Here is an 18480-nt window from a genome sequence, read left to right on the forward strand (position 1 = left end):
TGGGTAGGCTAACAGATGTTGTTAATGCTGTTCATTGCTGATCCCAGTTCTACAGCATCGTGCACCCACCACTCAGAGAGACTGAAGTTACAGTTTGTGCAGAGGAGAGCGCCCCCTGCAGGCGTGACGGTGCCTCTTCCAATAGTCAACCTACTTCTCTCCAGCTTTTTAAAGTGAGAGGTTTATGGTGGAGTGGTTGGTGGCAAAGATGGTATGAGAACTGGAGATACTGCACTCAAGCATGGGCAACATTTATACTTTAATAGAACATTCTGCCATGTGCAAGTACGACTCTCCCAATATCCCAGTCGATAGTGATGATCGCAATCTTGGAATGAGACCAAGAGACTGAAAATAAGCCCCAATCATGTTTATTTCTCAACATCATGCTACAAAATCCTCTACACATACTCGTGCTGTCCACCCTACTGCCAGAAGTCAGCGCTGATGGGGAGCCCGTTCCAGGCCAGGCGGGTCAGAGAGATCCTCCACACCTCCACACCACACCTCTGTGCCCGAGACATCTGGAGAAGCATTCCCATTCTCCAAAGAAATTACAATAAAAAAACTTAAAAAAAATTAAGGCATGTACTATTCCTCATGATATGATGGTAAGTTCCAGATTTGGTGAATCAGGCCAGAGTTTAACTGTCATTTTGTTCACTGCGGTTATAGTGTCTGCCATACAGTAAATTCAGTTCCTCAGGTTAAACTCCATTTAAGAAGAGTGCACCACTTAACTGTGTAGAAATTCTAGTGGTGTAGTCACAGCACCCCACTGCAAATAGCTTGCCCAAAGGCTACAAATAAGAATTAAATTAGTTTTTTAAAAAAATGAAAAAGTGAATGCTTACATTAAATAAATACATGACCTGATATGGCAGAATTGTGTAAACATTAATGAAGACATTCAGTGAAGTTTCTGCATCTTGTATTTGTCCTCTGTCGAAAGTCTGTTTTCAGTGCAGTCACATTGCACTTGACCTCAACTTCATAAAGGATGTGTCCAGTATTTTAAAAAGGCTCATAATTGTATCATCGTATATTAAGCTCTATACGATCTCAGGTGGGGATTTAAGATTGACCTGGGCGTTCCCTTTCACCCCTCATAATGGACTTAAATACAGTCTCACAAAGAAATAACATATTCATAGTTTCTGAAGACGAACATAGACACTGCACCAGTAAGTACTGCAATTAATAAATCTCACCCAGGTTTGGCCAAAACAGTGAATTTGGTTTGCGTCTGAGGCACATTCAAAGTCAAATCATTTCTATAACAAAGGTTTGTACAGTGGCAGTCCAAGGCCATGGATCAATAATGACTTTGGTGCAAGGAGGCCAAAGAGTGTTGTAAATCACTATAAATAACATGCAGTATAAATGAGCTTGTGATGAAGGTCGTTCTTTCTCCTCTTCCTCTGCTGAATGGCTTCATGGATACACTGGGTCCAGACCTCACCCTGTGAGGAGAGCGCCCTCCAGTGGAGAGCAGGCGCTCTGCCCAGGAGTCCCGCCGCCGGGAGCTCATGGCACAGCTGAAAGAGGAAATTAAACTCAACCACTTGTGCTGTCCTGTTTTATGTAAGGGGAACTCCACAGACTCCTGGCTCCAGGTACACTTCACCCAGTTCAGCGTCAGTGGTGGCAGCAGGAGTAGAAATAGGCATTCTTCTTCTGCCCCAGGTCCACTCCCGCCTCCTCTGTAACAAACAGGGAAACGGAGCCTGAGCGAGCGACCGGAGCCAAAATGGCCGCAGTGGACAGAAATGCAGAGTAACCAGAGCCAAAATGGCCGCAGTGGACGGAAATGCGGAGTAACCGGAGCCAAAATGGCCGCAGTGGACGGAAATGCGGAGTAACTGGAGCCAAAATGGCCGCAGTGGACGGAAATGCAGAGTGATGAAGAGGATCGCACTGACCCCTCACTCACCTGTGATAAGCTGGAAGTCAGTGTTGCTGACGTCCTCTGCCACTTTCTGAAAGAGTTTATCTGTAAAGTAGAGAGAGAGCCCACCATTAACTCAGCTCTCAGCTGACACACGGCATTGTGGGTAATGTAGTGAATTACTGCTGCTCCAGTGTTATTGCTTCTGTACTTTTTCATCAGGCTCACAGAGGAGCTGCACAAAATGGCTGCCCTGAAGTGAGAGTGCCACATACCCACATTACAGCCGGTCTTACTGGAGGTTTCAAACAGCTGGGCCCTGATTTCTGAAAACAAAAGAACATGAAAAATAAAACCACAGTCACGACTCACCCTCACATCAGGAAATGTAAAACGATGTAAACATGAAAGTGAAAGGCTTTCAAGACACAATTTTTACTCCTAATATGGTACGATTCTCCGTTTATTTCACTTGAATGCAGACTGAAACACGAGGAAAAGCTCCCAGCACGCACCGTCAGCGAAGTCCTGGACATCGTGGAAGTCTACCTGCCGCTGGCTGCGGTCCGCCTCAACCAGGTCATTTTTGGTACCACACAGGTATATCTTGCAGTGCTTGAATCAAAGACAAAATTACATTAGTACATATTAAACACAGATTTACCCCACCCCTGCAAAGATAATGACCAGACCCACAAGCTATTTCTGGGTCCAAGAGAACATGCTCACGTTAACACATGAAACCGGTTTATCCAGTTAAACTGGTTACTAATACTGATAATACTGATAATAACCATTACTCTGTGTACCACACACAACGCACTACAACTGCACTACAGATTACACCCGCACTACAACCACAGTACAACCAGATTAGACCCGCACTACAACCACAGTACACCCGCACTACAACCACATTACACCCAGATTACACCCGCACTACAACCACAGTACAACCAGATTACACCCACACTACAACCACAGTACAACCAGATTAGACCCGCACTACAACCACAGTACACCCGCACTACAACCACATTACACCCAGATTACACCCGCACTACAACCACAGTACAACCAGATTACACCCACACTACAACCACAGTACAACCAGATTACACCCACACTACAACCACAGTACAACCAGATTACACCCGCACTACAACCACAGTACAACCAGATTACACCCGCACTACAACCACAGTACAACCAGATTACACCCGCACTACAACCACAGTACAACCAGATTACACCCGCACTACAACCACAGTACACCCGCACTACAACCGCACTACAGATTACACCCGCACTACAACCACAGTACAACCAGATCACACCCGCAGTACAACCAGACTACACCCATCACATACATCTGCAGTGGTGGGGGGAAAGGCGCAGGGTTCAGAGGTATAAGTGCCCAGGCCGTCTGCACCGGGGAGGGAGTGCAGAGTATTACATTACATTATAGGCATTTGGCAGACGCTCTTACCCAGAGCGACGTACAGTTGATTAGACTAAGCAGGAGACAATGCAGGGTTAAGAGCCTTGCTCAAGGGCCCAACGGCTGTGCGGATCTTATTGTGGCTTGTTGGGAGACAGACAAATTTGTGTATTGGACCACTTCACATATACATGGTAATGACCGCTATCAGTTTCAAGGTTCCCCCTCTGGGGATTTTCCACTGGACTCCAGGGGGGAGCGGGGCAAGGACAGAGCATTTACCATAGAATACCTCAGTCAGAACACAGCTTTACAGATCATTTACCATAGAATATCTCAGGCAGAACACTACATTAGCACGCCCTGGAGGACTGCCCAAAAGTTCACTGATTTGTGCGTGCTGGGAGAGGGCTTGGCTGAAACAGACTAGATGTGATAAAATGATAAAACTTACTTCTTCACAGTTTTGCAACTCCTTCACCCAAAACTTCACACGCAGGAAGCTACTGCTGTCAGTCAAATCTGGAGAGGGAAACAGGTGACACTCCATTATGAAAACGCAGTTACTGTTTCAAAAAAAGGGAAATCTGAAATACATACGAGAAGTGAAGCAGAGTGGTGTATCTGCCGTTGGCGTTTGACATTCAGGAACTGGTCAGTTGAAATTTTCAAGAAGAGCTTCAATTTAAATCACATAATTTCTTAAACGGGCGGTTTAGTAACGGGTGACTCAATTTAAGGAAACAAAAAACTTGTGAAACTGCTAAATACTGCCACCCGTATAAGACACAGAAATGTCTAAGTGCAATGTCAGCGTGGGCTTTTTGAGATTACAGAACATGTAAAATCCAACCACAGCTTTGCCGATGCTTGGGTACCCTGGGCCTGCCCAGCCCAATATTTCTACATTCTCATTTGGAATGTGAGAACCCGCCCATTCCGCAGGGCCACACGTGTGATCAGAACGTCCGAAATAGAGAACAAGCGTCTACACCAGGACAGAATGACTCACTGCGCACGAGAGGCAAAGCTCACAGTAAGAACATCCCGAGTGTGAAAGTATGAAAGGTACTGGATTAATTATCCCCATTCAGAGCTGTATGTTCACCAGCTTGTTGAACAGTTACATTTCATGTGTACTCTGACCAGGCCATGGGTGAGCACAAAACAGACCATAGGCAGTTTAAAAGCCGACTCAGTGGCATGACCCCTCAAACACCAACGGCCGCAACTCCAGTACAAAGGCCCGCACTCACCGAAGCACACAATGGCGGCCTTGGCTCCTCTGTAGTACATTCTACTCATGGCTTCATAGCGTTCTGACCCGGCAGTGTCCTGGAGCAGAGTAACACTGTCACATCCCCCCATCAGCACAGAGTAACACTGTCACATCCCCCCATCAGCACAGAGTAACACTGTCACATCCCCCCATCAGCACAGAGTAACACTGTCACATCCCCCATCAGCACAGAGTAACACTGTCACATCCCCCCATCAGCACAGAGTAACACTGTCACATCCCCCCATCAGCACAGAGTAACACTGTCACATCCCCCCATCAGCACAGAGTAACACTGTCACATCCCCCCATCAGCACAGAGTAACACTGTCACATCCCCCCATCAGCACAGAGTAACACTGTCACATCCCCCCATCAGCACAGAGTAACACTGTCACATCCCCCCATCAGCACAGAGTAACACTGTCACATCCCCCCATCAGCACACAGTAACACTGTCACATCCCCCCATCAGCACAGAGTAACACTGTCACATTCACACAGCACAGAGTAACACTGTCACATTCACACAGCACACAGTAACACTGTCACATTCACACAGCCGCACAGGCATACACTCAGACCTCTACAGGCACACAGTAGAGTTATAGGGAGCCCGTTGGAAGGGATTGGCAGCATAAAATGAATCGAGGACTGAAACGCAATTAGTCGGTTCTGACTGCACTTCAATGTCAGACGCGGCTTAGTAATGACTTAAGGGCCAATGCCTAAAAACAAATTGTGTACATCTCAAACTGTCGGTACGTTCTGTACAAGACCTTTCCCCACTGCAGCGAGCGCGGCTCTTACCCATATTCCCATAGTCACCACTTTGTCTCCCACCTGGAGCGACCGGGCCACAAACGCCGCTCCAATCGTCTGTCACAAGATTAGCATCAGTCACAAAATGGCCACAGCAAATCTTTTCCTCTTTTCCACTGTTAATAATATTCCCCACGAACACCCAGCAGACGCAACACAATGCATGAAGTATAATTAGTTTACTTGCTTGGAAAAGGTGAAAAGATCAACTGATGAACAAGACAAAAGTACTGTAACACTGCAGGGGAAACTTACATTCTGATAAGGGCCCACGAGGAAGCGATGATGTACAAATCTTTCCACCAGGCTGGTCTTGCCGACGCTCTCCTTCCCCAGCATCACCACCTTGGCGTCGATGCGGGGGGCCGTCATGGTGGAGGGGGGCAGGGGCCCAGGAGGAATGGAGGGATGGGGTACGGCTGCTGGATGGGGTGCCTAAGTGACCTTTTCACAATGCTGCTGAAAGACACAACGTTTTTTAAGAGCTTTTTGGGAAGTGTGGAAAATGTTCTCCTTTGTAATCTCGAACTGACTTCAGGAAACAGGAAATATGGTTTTAAGATGAATGATGGAGGTTGTAGAATACAGCTCTCTTAACACCAACAGAACTGAAAGGCTTAATATATCAAAACAATACTTTAGCAAACCGCATTTTGAAACAATATGTCAGCAGATGTATTCAGCCTTTTGTTAGTTACAGTCTGTAAAACGGAACCACCGCGTAATATTGTCCATAGAACAACAGTGTAACGACTGGAAACTTCAACAGGGTCAGCGATATAGTAAGAACAGCAGTTAGGTCTAGTCCCTTGTGTTCGCTGTCCAGTACGCCTTTACAGTTGAACTGAATGCCACACTATTTTCTCAACAGTCAGTTCATAGTAATATTTTTAGAAAAGATCAAGGTTGCCAGTTTGAACATACAGAAAGGGCACTGCCTGTTACTGTTGACACGAGCCGAAAGAGATGAGTATGTGTTGCAATAACCGGAGGCCTCTCGCTGGCTCTTATTTACAAAATAGCCAACTAGCTAACTGTTAGTAGCTAACCAACTATCACATATTCTCACAGATATTGAGGCAAATACTTTGTATTAGCAAAACAAACATAGGCATATTTCATAAATATAATTTAAAATTTAAAGATTGAGCTAACGACATAGCTAATGTTACTGGTATTTGTACCGCTTAGCATCAACACCACATTAACTGTGTTTAGTCAGTTAGCATTAGTTAGCGGTTTCTCCGTTTTGACCGCACCACAGTGGCCAGGCGAGGACCCCTTCGTCCGTGTTTACAGTCAGTAACAAAAGGTACCCTGGCTACATACGCCCAAATAAACGAACACGGGCTGCCAACAGTACCGCGCTAGCAAATGAAATACAGCTTTCGTCTGGTCAACATGCCTATCTGGCTAGCTAATGTTAATGAGAATGACAATCTAAAAGGTGGCTACCGGTGTAAAGGTGCCCAGATCGTTGTCGTCCCGTTAGCGCTGGTCATTTGCATTAGCTAGCTATAGCTAAGTTACGTAACCGGCCACTTACCTGGGAAACAAATGATAAATCTCCACATTGCGTCGTGTCTGCGGAACATTTGGCATGCGGAGACGCAGTGTAAAACGCGATGCTTTTATGTAACTTCGGTGTCACGTATGTAGGTTGCTGTTGCCTGATGCCGCTAACGTATTCCGTTTACTTCCACTTTTCTTTTGATGCAAGTTATACGTTGGCTGACTGCGCCCTGGGCTATGCGACTGAGAGTTGAGACAAACCCACAGCAACCAGCCTGACAACGGGGGGGGGTACTTCATTCCCACTAATCATTTGCTGCAGAGAATTGAAATTAACACCACTGGGCTATATCGAAATGGTTATAGAGTATTTCGAATAAATAAGTTGGGAGCTAGAACTAAACCAGAGCTTCCAGAAATCCTTACATTTACCAAGGTATTGATAAATGGTCGATAAACCTGTTTTTTAATTACTTCAACTAAACAGAAGGTATGAAAGCGATCCCCCTGCCGGCAAGATGTTGTAACGGCGACTGTTCTTGTTTTGCACCGAAAAGGAGAACAGAGTATGAAGAACAGGTAACTGAAAGTGAAAGCTATAATTTACTCATTTTCAGACCACCTCATAGAATCACTAAACACAGCACGGCGCAAGAAATGGGAGGAGACCATCTCAGAGATGAATTTCGCCCACTCCAGCAGGAAATGCTGGAGTCTCATCCGCCGCCTTGGAGCTGCACAGAAACCCCCAACCCAGTCATTGCTATACCAAAACCTGGCAAAGACCATAAACTGCCAGCAAGCTACCACCCAATCTCTTTGCTCTGTGTCCCCTCTAAAATCTTGGAATGCCTAATACTACAGCGTATATACACAGAAGTCGAGTCAAAACTTCTTCAGGCCGGTTTCCGCAAAGGACGCAGTACAGGGGAACAAGTACTGGCCCTAACCACCTACAGTGAGAACGGCCTGGAGAGCAAAATTAGCTCAAAACAGGGACTGTGTTCCTCGATCTCACAGCAGCCTACGATACAGTCTGGCATAAAGGCCTCCTGCTGAAACTCAAGAAAATTCTCCCTGCCTGGGCAACAGCCACCATCCAAACTCTGCTCAGCAATAGGAGGTTCAGAGTACACTTAGGACAGAAAGTAAGCTCATGAAAAACTTCCTCAAGGCTCAGTTCTCTCTCCGACCCTGTTCAATGTATACACAAACGACCTGTCCATCACCAGATCCCGCAAGTTAATCTATGCTGATGACATCTGTCTGGCAACCCAAGCGTCTGACCTGGCCTCTTTGGAGCAGGTGCTCAATGAGGACCTTGCAAAACTGGACCAGTACTGCAAGGCCTGGCACCTGCAACCAAGTCCAGGAAAAACAGTTTCCAGTGTCTTCCATCTTCGAAACGCAGATGCCAACAAACAGCTGGACATCAGATTTGGTGGACACCAGCTCAGACACTCCCCCAACCCAACATACCTGGGAGTGACCCTGAACAGGACACTGTCATTCAAAGAACACCTTAAAGGAACAGCAGCAAAAGTGAAATCTAGAAACAACCTCCTCTGCAAACTTGCAGGTGCAAAATGGGGTGCAGCAGCTCCCACACTGCGCACCTCCGCTCTGACCCTGTCATATTCTGCAGCAGAATACTGCGCACCTGTCTGGCCCAGGTCACCCCACACACACCAAGTAGACACCCAACTAAACAACACAATGCGAATCATTACTGGGACTATCCGGTCAACACCAGTCACCTGGCTCCCTGTCTTATCTAACATACTTCGCCCCAATATCAGACAAACTGAACTCACCTATAGGATGCTCCAAAAGGTCAAAGACTCCCCCCACTTACCAATCCATGCCGACATCTACAACCCACCACCCGCACGTCTCCGATCTAGACGTCCAATTTTGAAGGACCCTCCACCCACTGACTTTGATGCCATGTCTGCTTGGGCAACAGAATGGGAATCCAAAGACATCCCAAACAAACATCTAGTGTCAGACCCGACCCAACCAGTCCCTGGCACCAACCTCCCTAGGAGACAGTGGGCCACCTTAAACAGATTCAGGACTGGTCAGGGTCCCTGCTTGGCCAGCCTTCACAGATGGGGAAGCAGCCCGAGCCCACTGTGTGCCTGCGGAGAGGAGCAAACTGTGGAGCATATTATTGAAGCCTGCCCTCTCCAAAGACTGAAAGGAGGTCTAATCTCCCTCCACAATTTAGATCAAGAGGCTACTGCCTGGCTTGAAAAATTTGCATTCGCTAAAGAAAAAAAAAAAAGAATTTTCCAGCCTCTTTAGAATTGCTGAACGTTTTTATGGATGGACATACGTTGGATATCAACTACATAGCAAGCTAGGCTATGTCTATATGGGTGTTGGCTGTAATGAGTCGTTTTATCAAAGTAATTCAAATTTAATCTAAACGGGACAATGTTATTTTGTGTTTTAAGCAAGTTGTTTTCAGTGGTGAGAAGCATGTATTATAGGTCACAGCTTTAAGCGTGTTTTTAAGTCATACAGCCGTGGTGATCCTGAGCATGCGCACTGAATATACTTCAACATGTTGAGAAAATATCAGAATCTTTGATCATGGACTGCCCTTGAACAGACATGTACACCAGCTTGTTAATGCAAATATCTCATCAGCCGATCACGTGGCAGCAACATAATGCATAAAAGCATGCAGACATGCTGAAGAGGTTCAGTTGTTCTGACCAAACTTCAGAATGGGGAAGAAATGTGATCTCAGTCAATGGTTCTCCTACCCAATCCTGAGAGTATGCTGGCTTTTGTTACAGCCATTTTCTTGCTCAACACAGGTGTTTATGTCCTTTCATATTTCTTTCTCATAAACTTATTAACACAATGCAGGTTTTGACTCGTTATCATTGGATTTATCTTTCAATTCTTTGTCATCTTCCAAATTGTTAGTTTCCGTGGGCAGGTGTCCACACTTTCACCAGTTAGAAGCCTGTAGAGTCACCTCAGTCTTTAATTTGATCTTCTTTTTATCACCTATTTTTAATTCACAGCTTGTTAAAATCCTGGTATGCAACTATGGTTGGAACAAAAACCTGCATACACCCAGGACCGAGTTTGAGAACCACTGATCTAAGTGACTTTGATCGTGGAATGATTGTTGGTGCCATGCGGGGTAGTTTGCGTATCTGAGAAACTGCATATCTCCTGGGGTTTTCATGCGCATCAGTCTCTTGAGTTGACAGAGAATGGTCAGTGGCAGTTATGTGGGCAAAAAGGCCTTGTTAATGAGAAGGACCAGATTGGTTCAAGCTGAGAGGAAGGTGACAGTAACTCATTACATTAATGGCATTTGGCAGACGCTCTCATCCAGAGTGACATACAACAAAGTGAGAGAAGTGCATCTCTGAACACACAACACATCATACCTTCAAGTGGATGGGGTACAACAGCTGAAGACCAAAAAGTCTTATAAATACCCAGTGAAGTATTGTACAGTATGTTTGGATATAGTATCTGTATATCTTTTCCCCCTGCCCATCCTTCCTTCTTCTTCTTCTATAACTGTTTATGTCTGTAATAATCGTTTTTGAGAGAGTGACTTGTTCCATTGCTATCTACCTTCATCTTTGTTTAAAAAATAGCAATGACAAAAAAAAATTGCAATATGAATCTATAGTCTTTTCAGAACACAATTTATTAGGTATTTTAGACTTTTTCACTTTTATATTAATAAAGATGGGGATACAGTGCAATGGAACAAGTCACTGTGAAGAATATACAGAATAACTAGTGATTAATGCAGATGTGATGCAGCTAGATTCAGAAAACGTTAAGCAGCCGATGTCCCATGTATTGGTTACTTACTTAATGAAGCCTATTCATTAAATTCAATTCATCAATAACTTTTTGTAAAAGAATAATAATAATAATAATAATAATAATAATAATAATAATAATAATAATAATACTAAGGCGGCACTGCTGCCTCATAGCAGGAGGTCCTGGGTTCGAGTTTCCTTCCACAGTCCAAAGACATGCAGGTTAGGCTGATTGGAGAGTCTAAATTGCCCGTAGGTATGAGTGTGTGAGTGAATGGTGTGTGTGCCCTGTGATGGACTGGCGACCTGTCCAGGGTGCATTCCTGCCTTTTGCCCAATGTATGCTGGGATAGGCTCCAGCCCCCCTGCGACTCTGTTCAGGATAAGCGGGTTAAGATAATGGATGGATGGATAATAATAATAATAATAATAATAATAATAATAATAATACACTTTATTTATAAAGCACTTTTCATGCAATAAAAGCAGCCCAGAGTGCTTTGACAATAAAACAGAAATATAAAATAAATTATAAAAATGCAGGACACAGTAGACAGATGCAAAGCACAAGTAATATAATAAAATACAAATAAAAATGGTTAAAACAAAAGGCATTACTAATTAGTTAAAGGCCAGGTTAAAAAGATTTTTTAAACGCTGTTTAAAAAAAAAAAATCAATAGATCTATTTTAAATGACCAGTTTAGCATTAATTTCTCACATAAAGATAGTTGGTGAAAAGTCTCCGTCAATTCCCACATGTAATCTCTGGGGTGATGGGGTGTCTTGTTAATTTCATCACAGTTATTACAACATTATTCAGCTTGCGAACAGCCTTGCTTTGGAAGGATAACAGGCACGCACGTTTTGTTGGACGACGTTAAAATCTTGCATTTGACCTCTTTTAGCTGCCGTTTTGATAATACAAACTAACACGTTTGCATTGTTTGAATACTTGAGCATTGCATGTTGGTAAACTACAGCTCCCATTAACCCACCGAACACACGGCGACCTTTTCGATTGGCTAAAGCGCAGAAGAATGCATGTTTGCCGTTTCCGTAGCTGGTGCTGCGACACCACATCTGAGCAACTCTTCCGTCCCATTCTGAAAAATGGCTGAAGAGGAGGCCGCGCAAACTTCTGTGGGAATTCTGCAAGAAATTTACACTTCCCCTCTGAATCTCAGTTTGTTGTGTCTTTGCCTGTTTCTGCTGTACAAGATAATTCGCGGAGACCAGCCTGTAGACATGGGCGTGATCGAAGAGCCGTTACCAAAACTAAAGAAGAGGGATTTCACGATATCGGAGCTGCAAGAATACAATGGAACAACAAATCCAAGAATTCTAATGGCTGTCAATGAGAAAGTGTTTGACGTGACGAGAGGGAAGAAATTCTACGGTCCAGGTATAGTGCTGCTTAGCTACGGATTGCTAATTTATACTATATAGAACTAACTACTGTGGGTAATTCTGTGAAATTATGCAGCAACTTGGCTCGTGTTCAAGTTACACATTTGCATGAATGTGTCATTTAACCAAGCGGATACTCAGATAACGTTAGCTAGTTCGTCGGGTAGTTGGACGTGAACATGTAACGTTAAACGTTTGCAATAGCTATATGATATCTAGTTAAAAGTTTGCTGCTCTTTGTACAGAAACATTAAACGCTTAGCTAAGTTTGCTAAGCATAGTTCAGTGTTGTTTTTTTCCCCTTTCTCTTGTTCCCCTCCGCGGTCATGTTTCACAACACCGTCAGGCGAGTTACCCATTACCCAGTTGACTTTATACCTACTAAGGCCACGCATGGTTACTGTAGCTAAGTTCACGCTGTAACGATGCAAAAACCGTGTGGTTAAAGTTACACGAGCAGCCCGGATTCTCAGTGGTCAAATCCTAACGGGCTAATATGGCTAGCTAGCAACCAGACTAATGCAAACATGAAAGGGCAGGTATTGGATGAGTTGTGGTTTGGTTGCTAACGTTATCTACGTAGCTTAAATAAATAAAATAACTGGCTAGAAGGAGCTAGTATTTGGGCGGAACGTAGATCCATGGCATTTACTCTTCTAATATGGCCTCTTTATAGAAGCAAATGGCTTACTGATTTACTTACTTACTCATTTACTACTTTTAATTGGATGCTTCCATTTTCATATTGGCATGGTATCTGCCTGACATTCCTTGAACTCCACATGTGTGTTGTATGCACATTGCCCTGCCATTTAAAAATATTTCAGGATTACAAAAAAGTAGACGTGGATACCTTTACCTTTAAATGTTATGTTATCAAGCTAAAGTACGTTAAGGGTCAGCAGAGCTTTGAAACGGTGGTCTGCCCGCGCATCGCTGCGCCGTGGGCTTTAATCAGCTGTGGCTCTTCCCTGACGGGAGTCAGAGGAAGGCGCTTCAGGGGGACCTGCAGACACCTCAACACCCAGCGGGGGTCGCTAAAGAACAGCTGGACACTGATCCCTGGCCACTGATCCCTTACCACTGATCCCTGCCCACTGAACCCTCCCACCATTCAGACCTGGCTGGGCTGGAGCGTGATGGAAAACCAGCAGCTCCTGTGTGTGTGTGTGTGTGTGTGTGTGTGTGTGTGAGTGTGAGTGTGAGTGTGAGTGTGAGTGTGTGTGTGTGTGTGTGTGTGTGAGTGTGAGTGTGAGTGTGAGTGTGAGTGTGGTGTAGCCTAGCGGCTGAGGTGCCTGTAGCCTAGCGGCTGAGGTGCTTGACTGGGACCCAGAAGGTTGGTGGTTCAATCCCCGGTGCAGCCACAGTAAGATCAGTGCAGCTGTTGGGCCCTTAACCCCACGTTGCTCCAGGGGCGATTGGCCCCTGCTTAGTCTAATCAACTGTAAGTTTTTCAGAGGTAATGTAGTGTAAGGTTATGTCTATCAGAGGTAGTGTAACGTAACGTTGTGTCTTTCAGAGGTAATGTAATGTAAGGTTATGTAATGTAATGTAACGAAACGTTGTGTCTTTCAGAGGTAATGTAGTGTAAGGTTATGTAATGTAACGTAACGTGTCTTTCAGAGGTAATGTAGTGTAAGGTTATGTAATGTAACGTAACGTTGTGTCTTTCAGAGGTAATGTAGTGTAAGGTTATGTACTGTAATGTAACGTTGTGTCTTTCAGAGGTAATGTAGTGTAAGGTTATGTACTGTAACGTAACGTGTCTTTCAGAGGTAATGTAGTGTAAGGTTATGTACTGTAATGTAACGTTGTGTCTTTCAGAGGTAATGTAGTGTAAGGTTATGTACTGTAACGTAACGTGTCTTTCAGAGGTAATGTAGTGTAAGGTTATGTAATGTAACGTAACGTTGTGTCTTTCAGAGGTAATGTAGTGTAAGGTTATGTAATGTAATGTAACGTTGTGTCTTTCAGAGGTAATGTAGTGTAAGGTTATGTAATGTAATGTAACGTTGTGTCTTTCAGAGGTAATGTAGTGTAAGGTTATGTAATGTAACGTAACGTTGTGTCTTTCAGAGGGTCCGTACGGGGTGTTTGCGGGTCGGGATGCATCCCGGGGCCTGGCCACGTTCTGCCTGGACAAAGAGGCTCTGAAGGACACGCACGATGACCTGTCTGACCTCAACGCCATGCAGCAGGAGAGCCTGAGCGAGTGGGAGACGCAGTTCACCCGTGAGTCTCTCTCCGCCCGCCTCTCCTCCCCCAGCGCCAGGAGAGGGCACGGCACCTCACTCTATGGGGCTTCCAGCGCCCTGGCATGGTCTGGTGTGGCATGGGCTGGTGTGGCATGGGCTGGTGTGGCATGGGCTGGTGTGGCATGGTGCCCTTTTTGTGGGAAAGTAGCCTCAGCCCAGGGCTGTCACTGCAGTGTCATAATCCCACCGCTGCAGAGAGTGTGTGGGTCCAGAGTCTGTGGCTCCAGCCTCCCTCATGTGCTCAGTGATGCTGTTCGAGCTGCTCAGTGGCTGCTCCTTCAAAATATGTCATCTCCATGTAGAAATAAAAGATATAAACATTTTAAGCATGCATTATGCTGCATTTTTGGTGTGCAAAATCTTATTTTTTCTCCCAGTTATATGCATAAATACATAAATAAGTGTTTGCCGAGGGCAGGCAGCTCCAGGCTGTGTGTGTGTCAGCCCAGCTGGAGTCTGGCCATGAACCCACAGTGTCCCTGACCAGGCTGCGGCTACACTGTGACAGGCAGCCATTTTGTGGCAGTAATGAGTGTTGTGTGTGCTTCCTGCAGAGAAGTATGACTACGTGGGCAAGCTTCTGAAGCCAGACGAGGAGCACACGGAGTACACTGATGATGAGGAGGTGAAGGAGAAGAAGACGGAGTAGGAGAAGACTGAGTAGGAGAAGACTGAGTAGGCCTCAGTGCAGGAGAGAGATGAAGCTTCAACGTTAATCCCTGTGATTCTATTCTGCTGCCATTACACACAGTGCTGAGTCCCTTCTTTATCAGACAGTCACATCTCCTGTTATGCGTCTTTCATTCAACCTAATTTGCCTTTGACCTCCCAAAAGCTGTCCAATGGTAGATTTAGGTTGTGTAGTTGCAGCAATTTGAGCATTGCTGTAGTTTCTCTGAGAATACTGCGTTTGTAGGTGTTGTGGTGGCATTCATAGTTGGCAGGTTATGTGATGGTTTCGAGTGCTGCAATACCTGCATAAGGGAACATGGCTCTTTTTTACTGTAATGTTCTGGGTCTGCCCATCTGTTTATTTTTGTGAGTATTCTTTGAATGAAAATTACTCAATAATACATAGTTGCTCAATGTATTTCTTGGTTGTTAGAAATATGATCAGAATGGGAAGCACATTGTTAGAACATAACATTCCGTTAACTTGGTTCACATGTTTTAGCTTTGTCATTCCTGCACCAGGGTTATTCCGTTAAAAATTCATTTTTTCCAGCACAAAATAAACTATTTTGGCCACACTTCAACAAAAAAAATAAAGCATACCATAAAACCAACCATTCACACTTCCCCTGACATATGGGATGAATTGACCAGTGAAATTACTGACGAACTCGGCAATGAAATTTGGACCATTTTCTACCTGAAAAGATTAATCTTTATAGTCGGACTGGTTTGTCTGGATTCTGTGCTTATCCTCACCCAGGAGTTGTTTTCCGTCTTGTGAAAAGAGTGTTCTCCTGTTGTGCTCTCTCACCACACAGATATTCACTGAAAGAGAAAGAATCAGTACAATACTGTATGTTGGCGCTTACAAAATCAAGTAAAAAATCTTCCAGCTTCCTGTCCAAGCCTGTGAAAATGACTGCTATCTCAGCTTCATTTTCATTTAAAATATATTCCCAACGATCCCGTTTCAATGAACAAATGACACTTTTCTGTTGCAGACCTGGATGTGTCATTTTGATTCCATTTTATAATAAAAATATACAGATTATTTTGTATATTCAGTGCTCCCTTTGTTTGATGCTTGGCCCTGTGAACAGTTCGTTAAGCTAAAGGTCTTAGCATGTTCCTGCTGTGTGTGTTGGCACAGAGTTGAAGGTCATGGCTGGTTCTTGGACAGGTCGGGTCCCTTGCTTGTTTCATTAGGAGCTTAGACATGGCTCTTGGACATTTTGTGAAATTTTGACGTGAAGTTTGCGAATCCACTGCGCTCAGTGTATTATAGGATGGGAAAACTGGTGTTCGCTAGCTGTCTGTTCCTTATTTCTCACATGCATTAGGAATTGCAGCAGCCTGAAGAAAATGTGAAATGGACAATTTGCTGATATAAATATCTGAAAGGTTCCAGGCTACCAAGCCTTTAACATGTGCACACCATATTGTCATTACAAAACACCAAAATTATAAAAAATGAAATAAAAACGATATTGGCAATATTATAGACAACAAAATTACAAAGTAGTCTAAAAAAATGAGATTTTCTCATGAGGGTTGTTGGCCACTATAATTAAGAACACGATGACACAAAAGATGTTCGCTCTCACAAATACAAATACAATGTGAGCACAAGTCCACACTGTTCTCAAACATTACTTTGTCAAAGAATGATTCATGGTAACTAGTGGCAGCAACATTGTGTTTGTGTTGCTGAGTTTGTTTTGTGTTACATCATTTGAAAGTGTATTTGCCATCGTTCTCCTCTCCGTTTGTAATCTAAATGAAATAAATATCTCTACTGTGAACCTTGGCGAGTCACTTTTTGGATACATTTGGAATTTTAGAAACCTGGAATGTAAAAAAATAAATGAACTTTTTTCCTTTTTAATGCGTTTACTACTTGTTAATTTTTTATTTGTCAGACTTATGCTAATGGTTAGCTGAATGCATTTGCATTTGCATGAACATTCCCAAAATGATTCCATGATTTGCATGCAGTTTTTTATACTCTATTTTTGGAAAAGCGTTTGATTGGCATGTTCAGAATTGAAATATGCAATAGATTAAATAAAATAATCATGGTTAATGGAGTCTTAAAAAACTTAACTGAATTTTTGAATCAACATTAGTGTTGAGTGCACTATTCTTAAAGAACATTACTTTAAAAAGTCACCATGATCTGGGGGAATAGCACAAAAGACTCCCAATTCCCATCATCAGTTTGTCTGCTTTGGGACAGGTCAGTGTTTTACTGGTGTCTCAAGAGCCGTGGTGGCAAATGATGTCTACATTAACACTCCTGTGTGTATCTAAACTGAATTAAAGCTACATTTAAAGACCTGTCAGGTGCTCATTTTGTCTGAGTCTGTATGCTCCGGAAAGCAGGGGAGAGCACTGAACTGCACAGTGATGCCTGAGGGGCTCCGATCAGATCTCACACTGTCATAAAATCACTTAAATTCATTTGCATTTTCATGAAGGATTTGTTGTAGTGCTTTAAAACCTAAAACACGACTGATTCAGTTTCCAGCGGCTCAGACCGTGCCCGTATTAAATGACACTTGTGACGCGATCCCGTTTCACTGTGCTCAGGTCACGTTGGGTAATGTTACTGACACGTGAGAATTCTGCATTCTTTTTTAAGCACGCAAACCGATGTCCTAATCTTATTTCTTAAACCGCTCTTGTGTTTTCAGTGCTGTGGGTTTCAATGAAATAAGGGACTGTGTTCACGTGTCTGGATAGAGAAGCAGGTCACCTTCAGCTGTTAGTACACCTGGCCTGAAATGTGTCTTTTGAATAGTGTGTAAGTAACCACAGTAAGTCAACAGTGACTTTGACACTATTTGTGATTTTTCTACAGTTTTATCCAAATCTGTGAGCTGAATTGCAACATCATGACAGTGGCATATGTGTTTGGTAGAATGAGTTCACGGACCTGAACTTCATTGTGTTTTTTTTTGGTTTTTTTTAAAGAAAAAAAAGGGATTTTCATGCACACTAATCTCTACAGTTTGCAAAGAATGGTGCGAAAAAACGAAAAAAATCCAGTGAGCAGTTCTGCAGACAGGAACGCCTGGTTAATGAGACAGAGGAGAATGGCTAGACTGGTCAAAGCTGACAGGAAGGTGACAGTAATGCAAATAACCACACATTACAACAGTGTTATGCAGAAGAGCATCTCTGAACACACAACGCATCATGACTCTAAGTGCATAGGCTACAGCAGTAGAAGTCTAAAAAATAAGTCTAATAAATACCTATTAAAGTGCTCAGTGAGTGTATATTTTGCTAATGTAGCCTACATTCAGTGTGAGAATGGCAGTATGATTTTGAATGTCTGAAATATAACATACAGTCCCCTCCAAAAGTATTGGAACAGCAAGGTCAATT

The 18480-nt window shown here is 43.8% G+C and overlaps 2 protein-coding genes across 3 annotated transcripts; one reads left to right on the top strand and one right to left on the bottom strand.

Moving 5' to 3' along the window:
- Positions 1 to 355: 355 nt before the first annotated feature.
- Positions 356 to 7374, bottom strand: rab24 (RAB24, member RAS oncogene family). Of its 2 annotated transcripts, none has more exons than XM_061248566.1 (9): positions 6977 to 7374; positions 5686 to 5889; positions 5419 to 5487; positions 4586 to 4664; positions 3784 to 3851; positions 2404 to 2503; positions 2164 to 2214; positions 1934 to 1993; positions 356 to 1703 (listed from the first exon to the last, which is right to left on the bottom strand). In XM_061248566.1, exons 2-9 carry the CDS (start codon positions 5800 to 5802, stop codon positions 1639 to 1641), a joined length of 609 nt encoding a protein of 202 aa, XP_061104550.1. In that variant the 5' UTR covers positions 5803 to 5889; positions 6977 to 7374; the 3' UTR covers positions 356 to 1638. The 2 variants fall into 2 exon arrangements, with proteins under 2 accessions (XP_061104550.1, XP_061104551.1); XM_061248567.1 differs by having other exon boundaries at positions 5686 to 5886; positions 6977 to 7373.
- Positions 7375 to 11814: 4440 nt separating this feature from the next.
- pgrmc1 (progesterone receptor membrane component 1) lies at positions 11815 to 17427 on the top strand. Its single transcript, XM_061250163.1, has 3 exons — positions 11815 to 12155; positions 14237 to 14392; positions 14970 to 17427. The coding sequence occupies exons 1-3, from the start codon at positions 11864 to 11866 to the stop codon at positions 15062 to 15064; spliced, it is 543 nt and encodes a 180-aa protein (XP_061106147.1). The 5' UTR covers positions 11815 to 11863; the 3' UTR covers positions 15065 to 17427.
- The last annotated feature ends 1053 nt before the right edge of the window (positions 17428 to 18480 follow it).

Source organism: Conger conger, chromosome 7, assembly GCF_963514075.1.
Source record: "Conger conger chromosome 7, fConCon1.1, whole genome shotgun sequence".
NCBI lineage: Eukaryota > Metazoa > Chordata > Actinopteri > Anguilliformes > Congridae > Conger > Conger conger.

Excerpts from the sequence above, each read along its gene's own strand:
- rab24 (XM_061248566.1), bottom strand. The coding sequence starts at position 5,802 with ATGACGGCCCCCCGCATCGACGCCAAGGTGGTGATGCTGGGGAAGGAG. Across the intron at positions 2,215-2,403 it reads TGTCCAGGACTTCGCTGACG|AAATCAGGGCCCAGCTGTTT; the intron begins GTGCGTGCTGGG and ends TTTTGTTTTCAG. Across the intron at positions 1,704-1,933 it reads TGACTTCCAGCTTATCACAG|AGGAGGCGGGAGTGGACCTG; the intron begins GTGAGTGAGGGG and ends TGTTTGTTACAG.
- pgrmc1 (XM_061250163.1), top strand. The coding sequence starts at position 11,864 with ATGGCTGAAGAGGAGGCCGCGCAAACTTCTGTGGGAATTCTGCAAGAA. Across the intron at positions 12,156-14,236 it reads GAAGAAATTCTACGGTCCAG|AGGGTCCGTACGGGGTGTTT; the intron begins GTATAGTGCTGC and ends TGTGTCTTTCAG. Across the intron at positions 14,393-14,969 it reads GTGGGAGACGCAGTTCACCC|AGAAGTATGACTACGTGGGC; the intron begins GTGAGTCTCTCT and ends TGCTTCCTGCAG.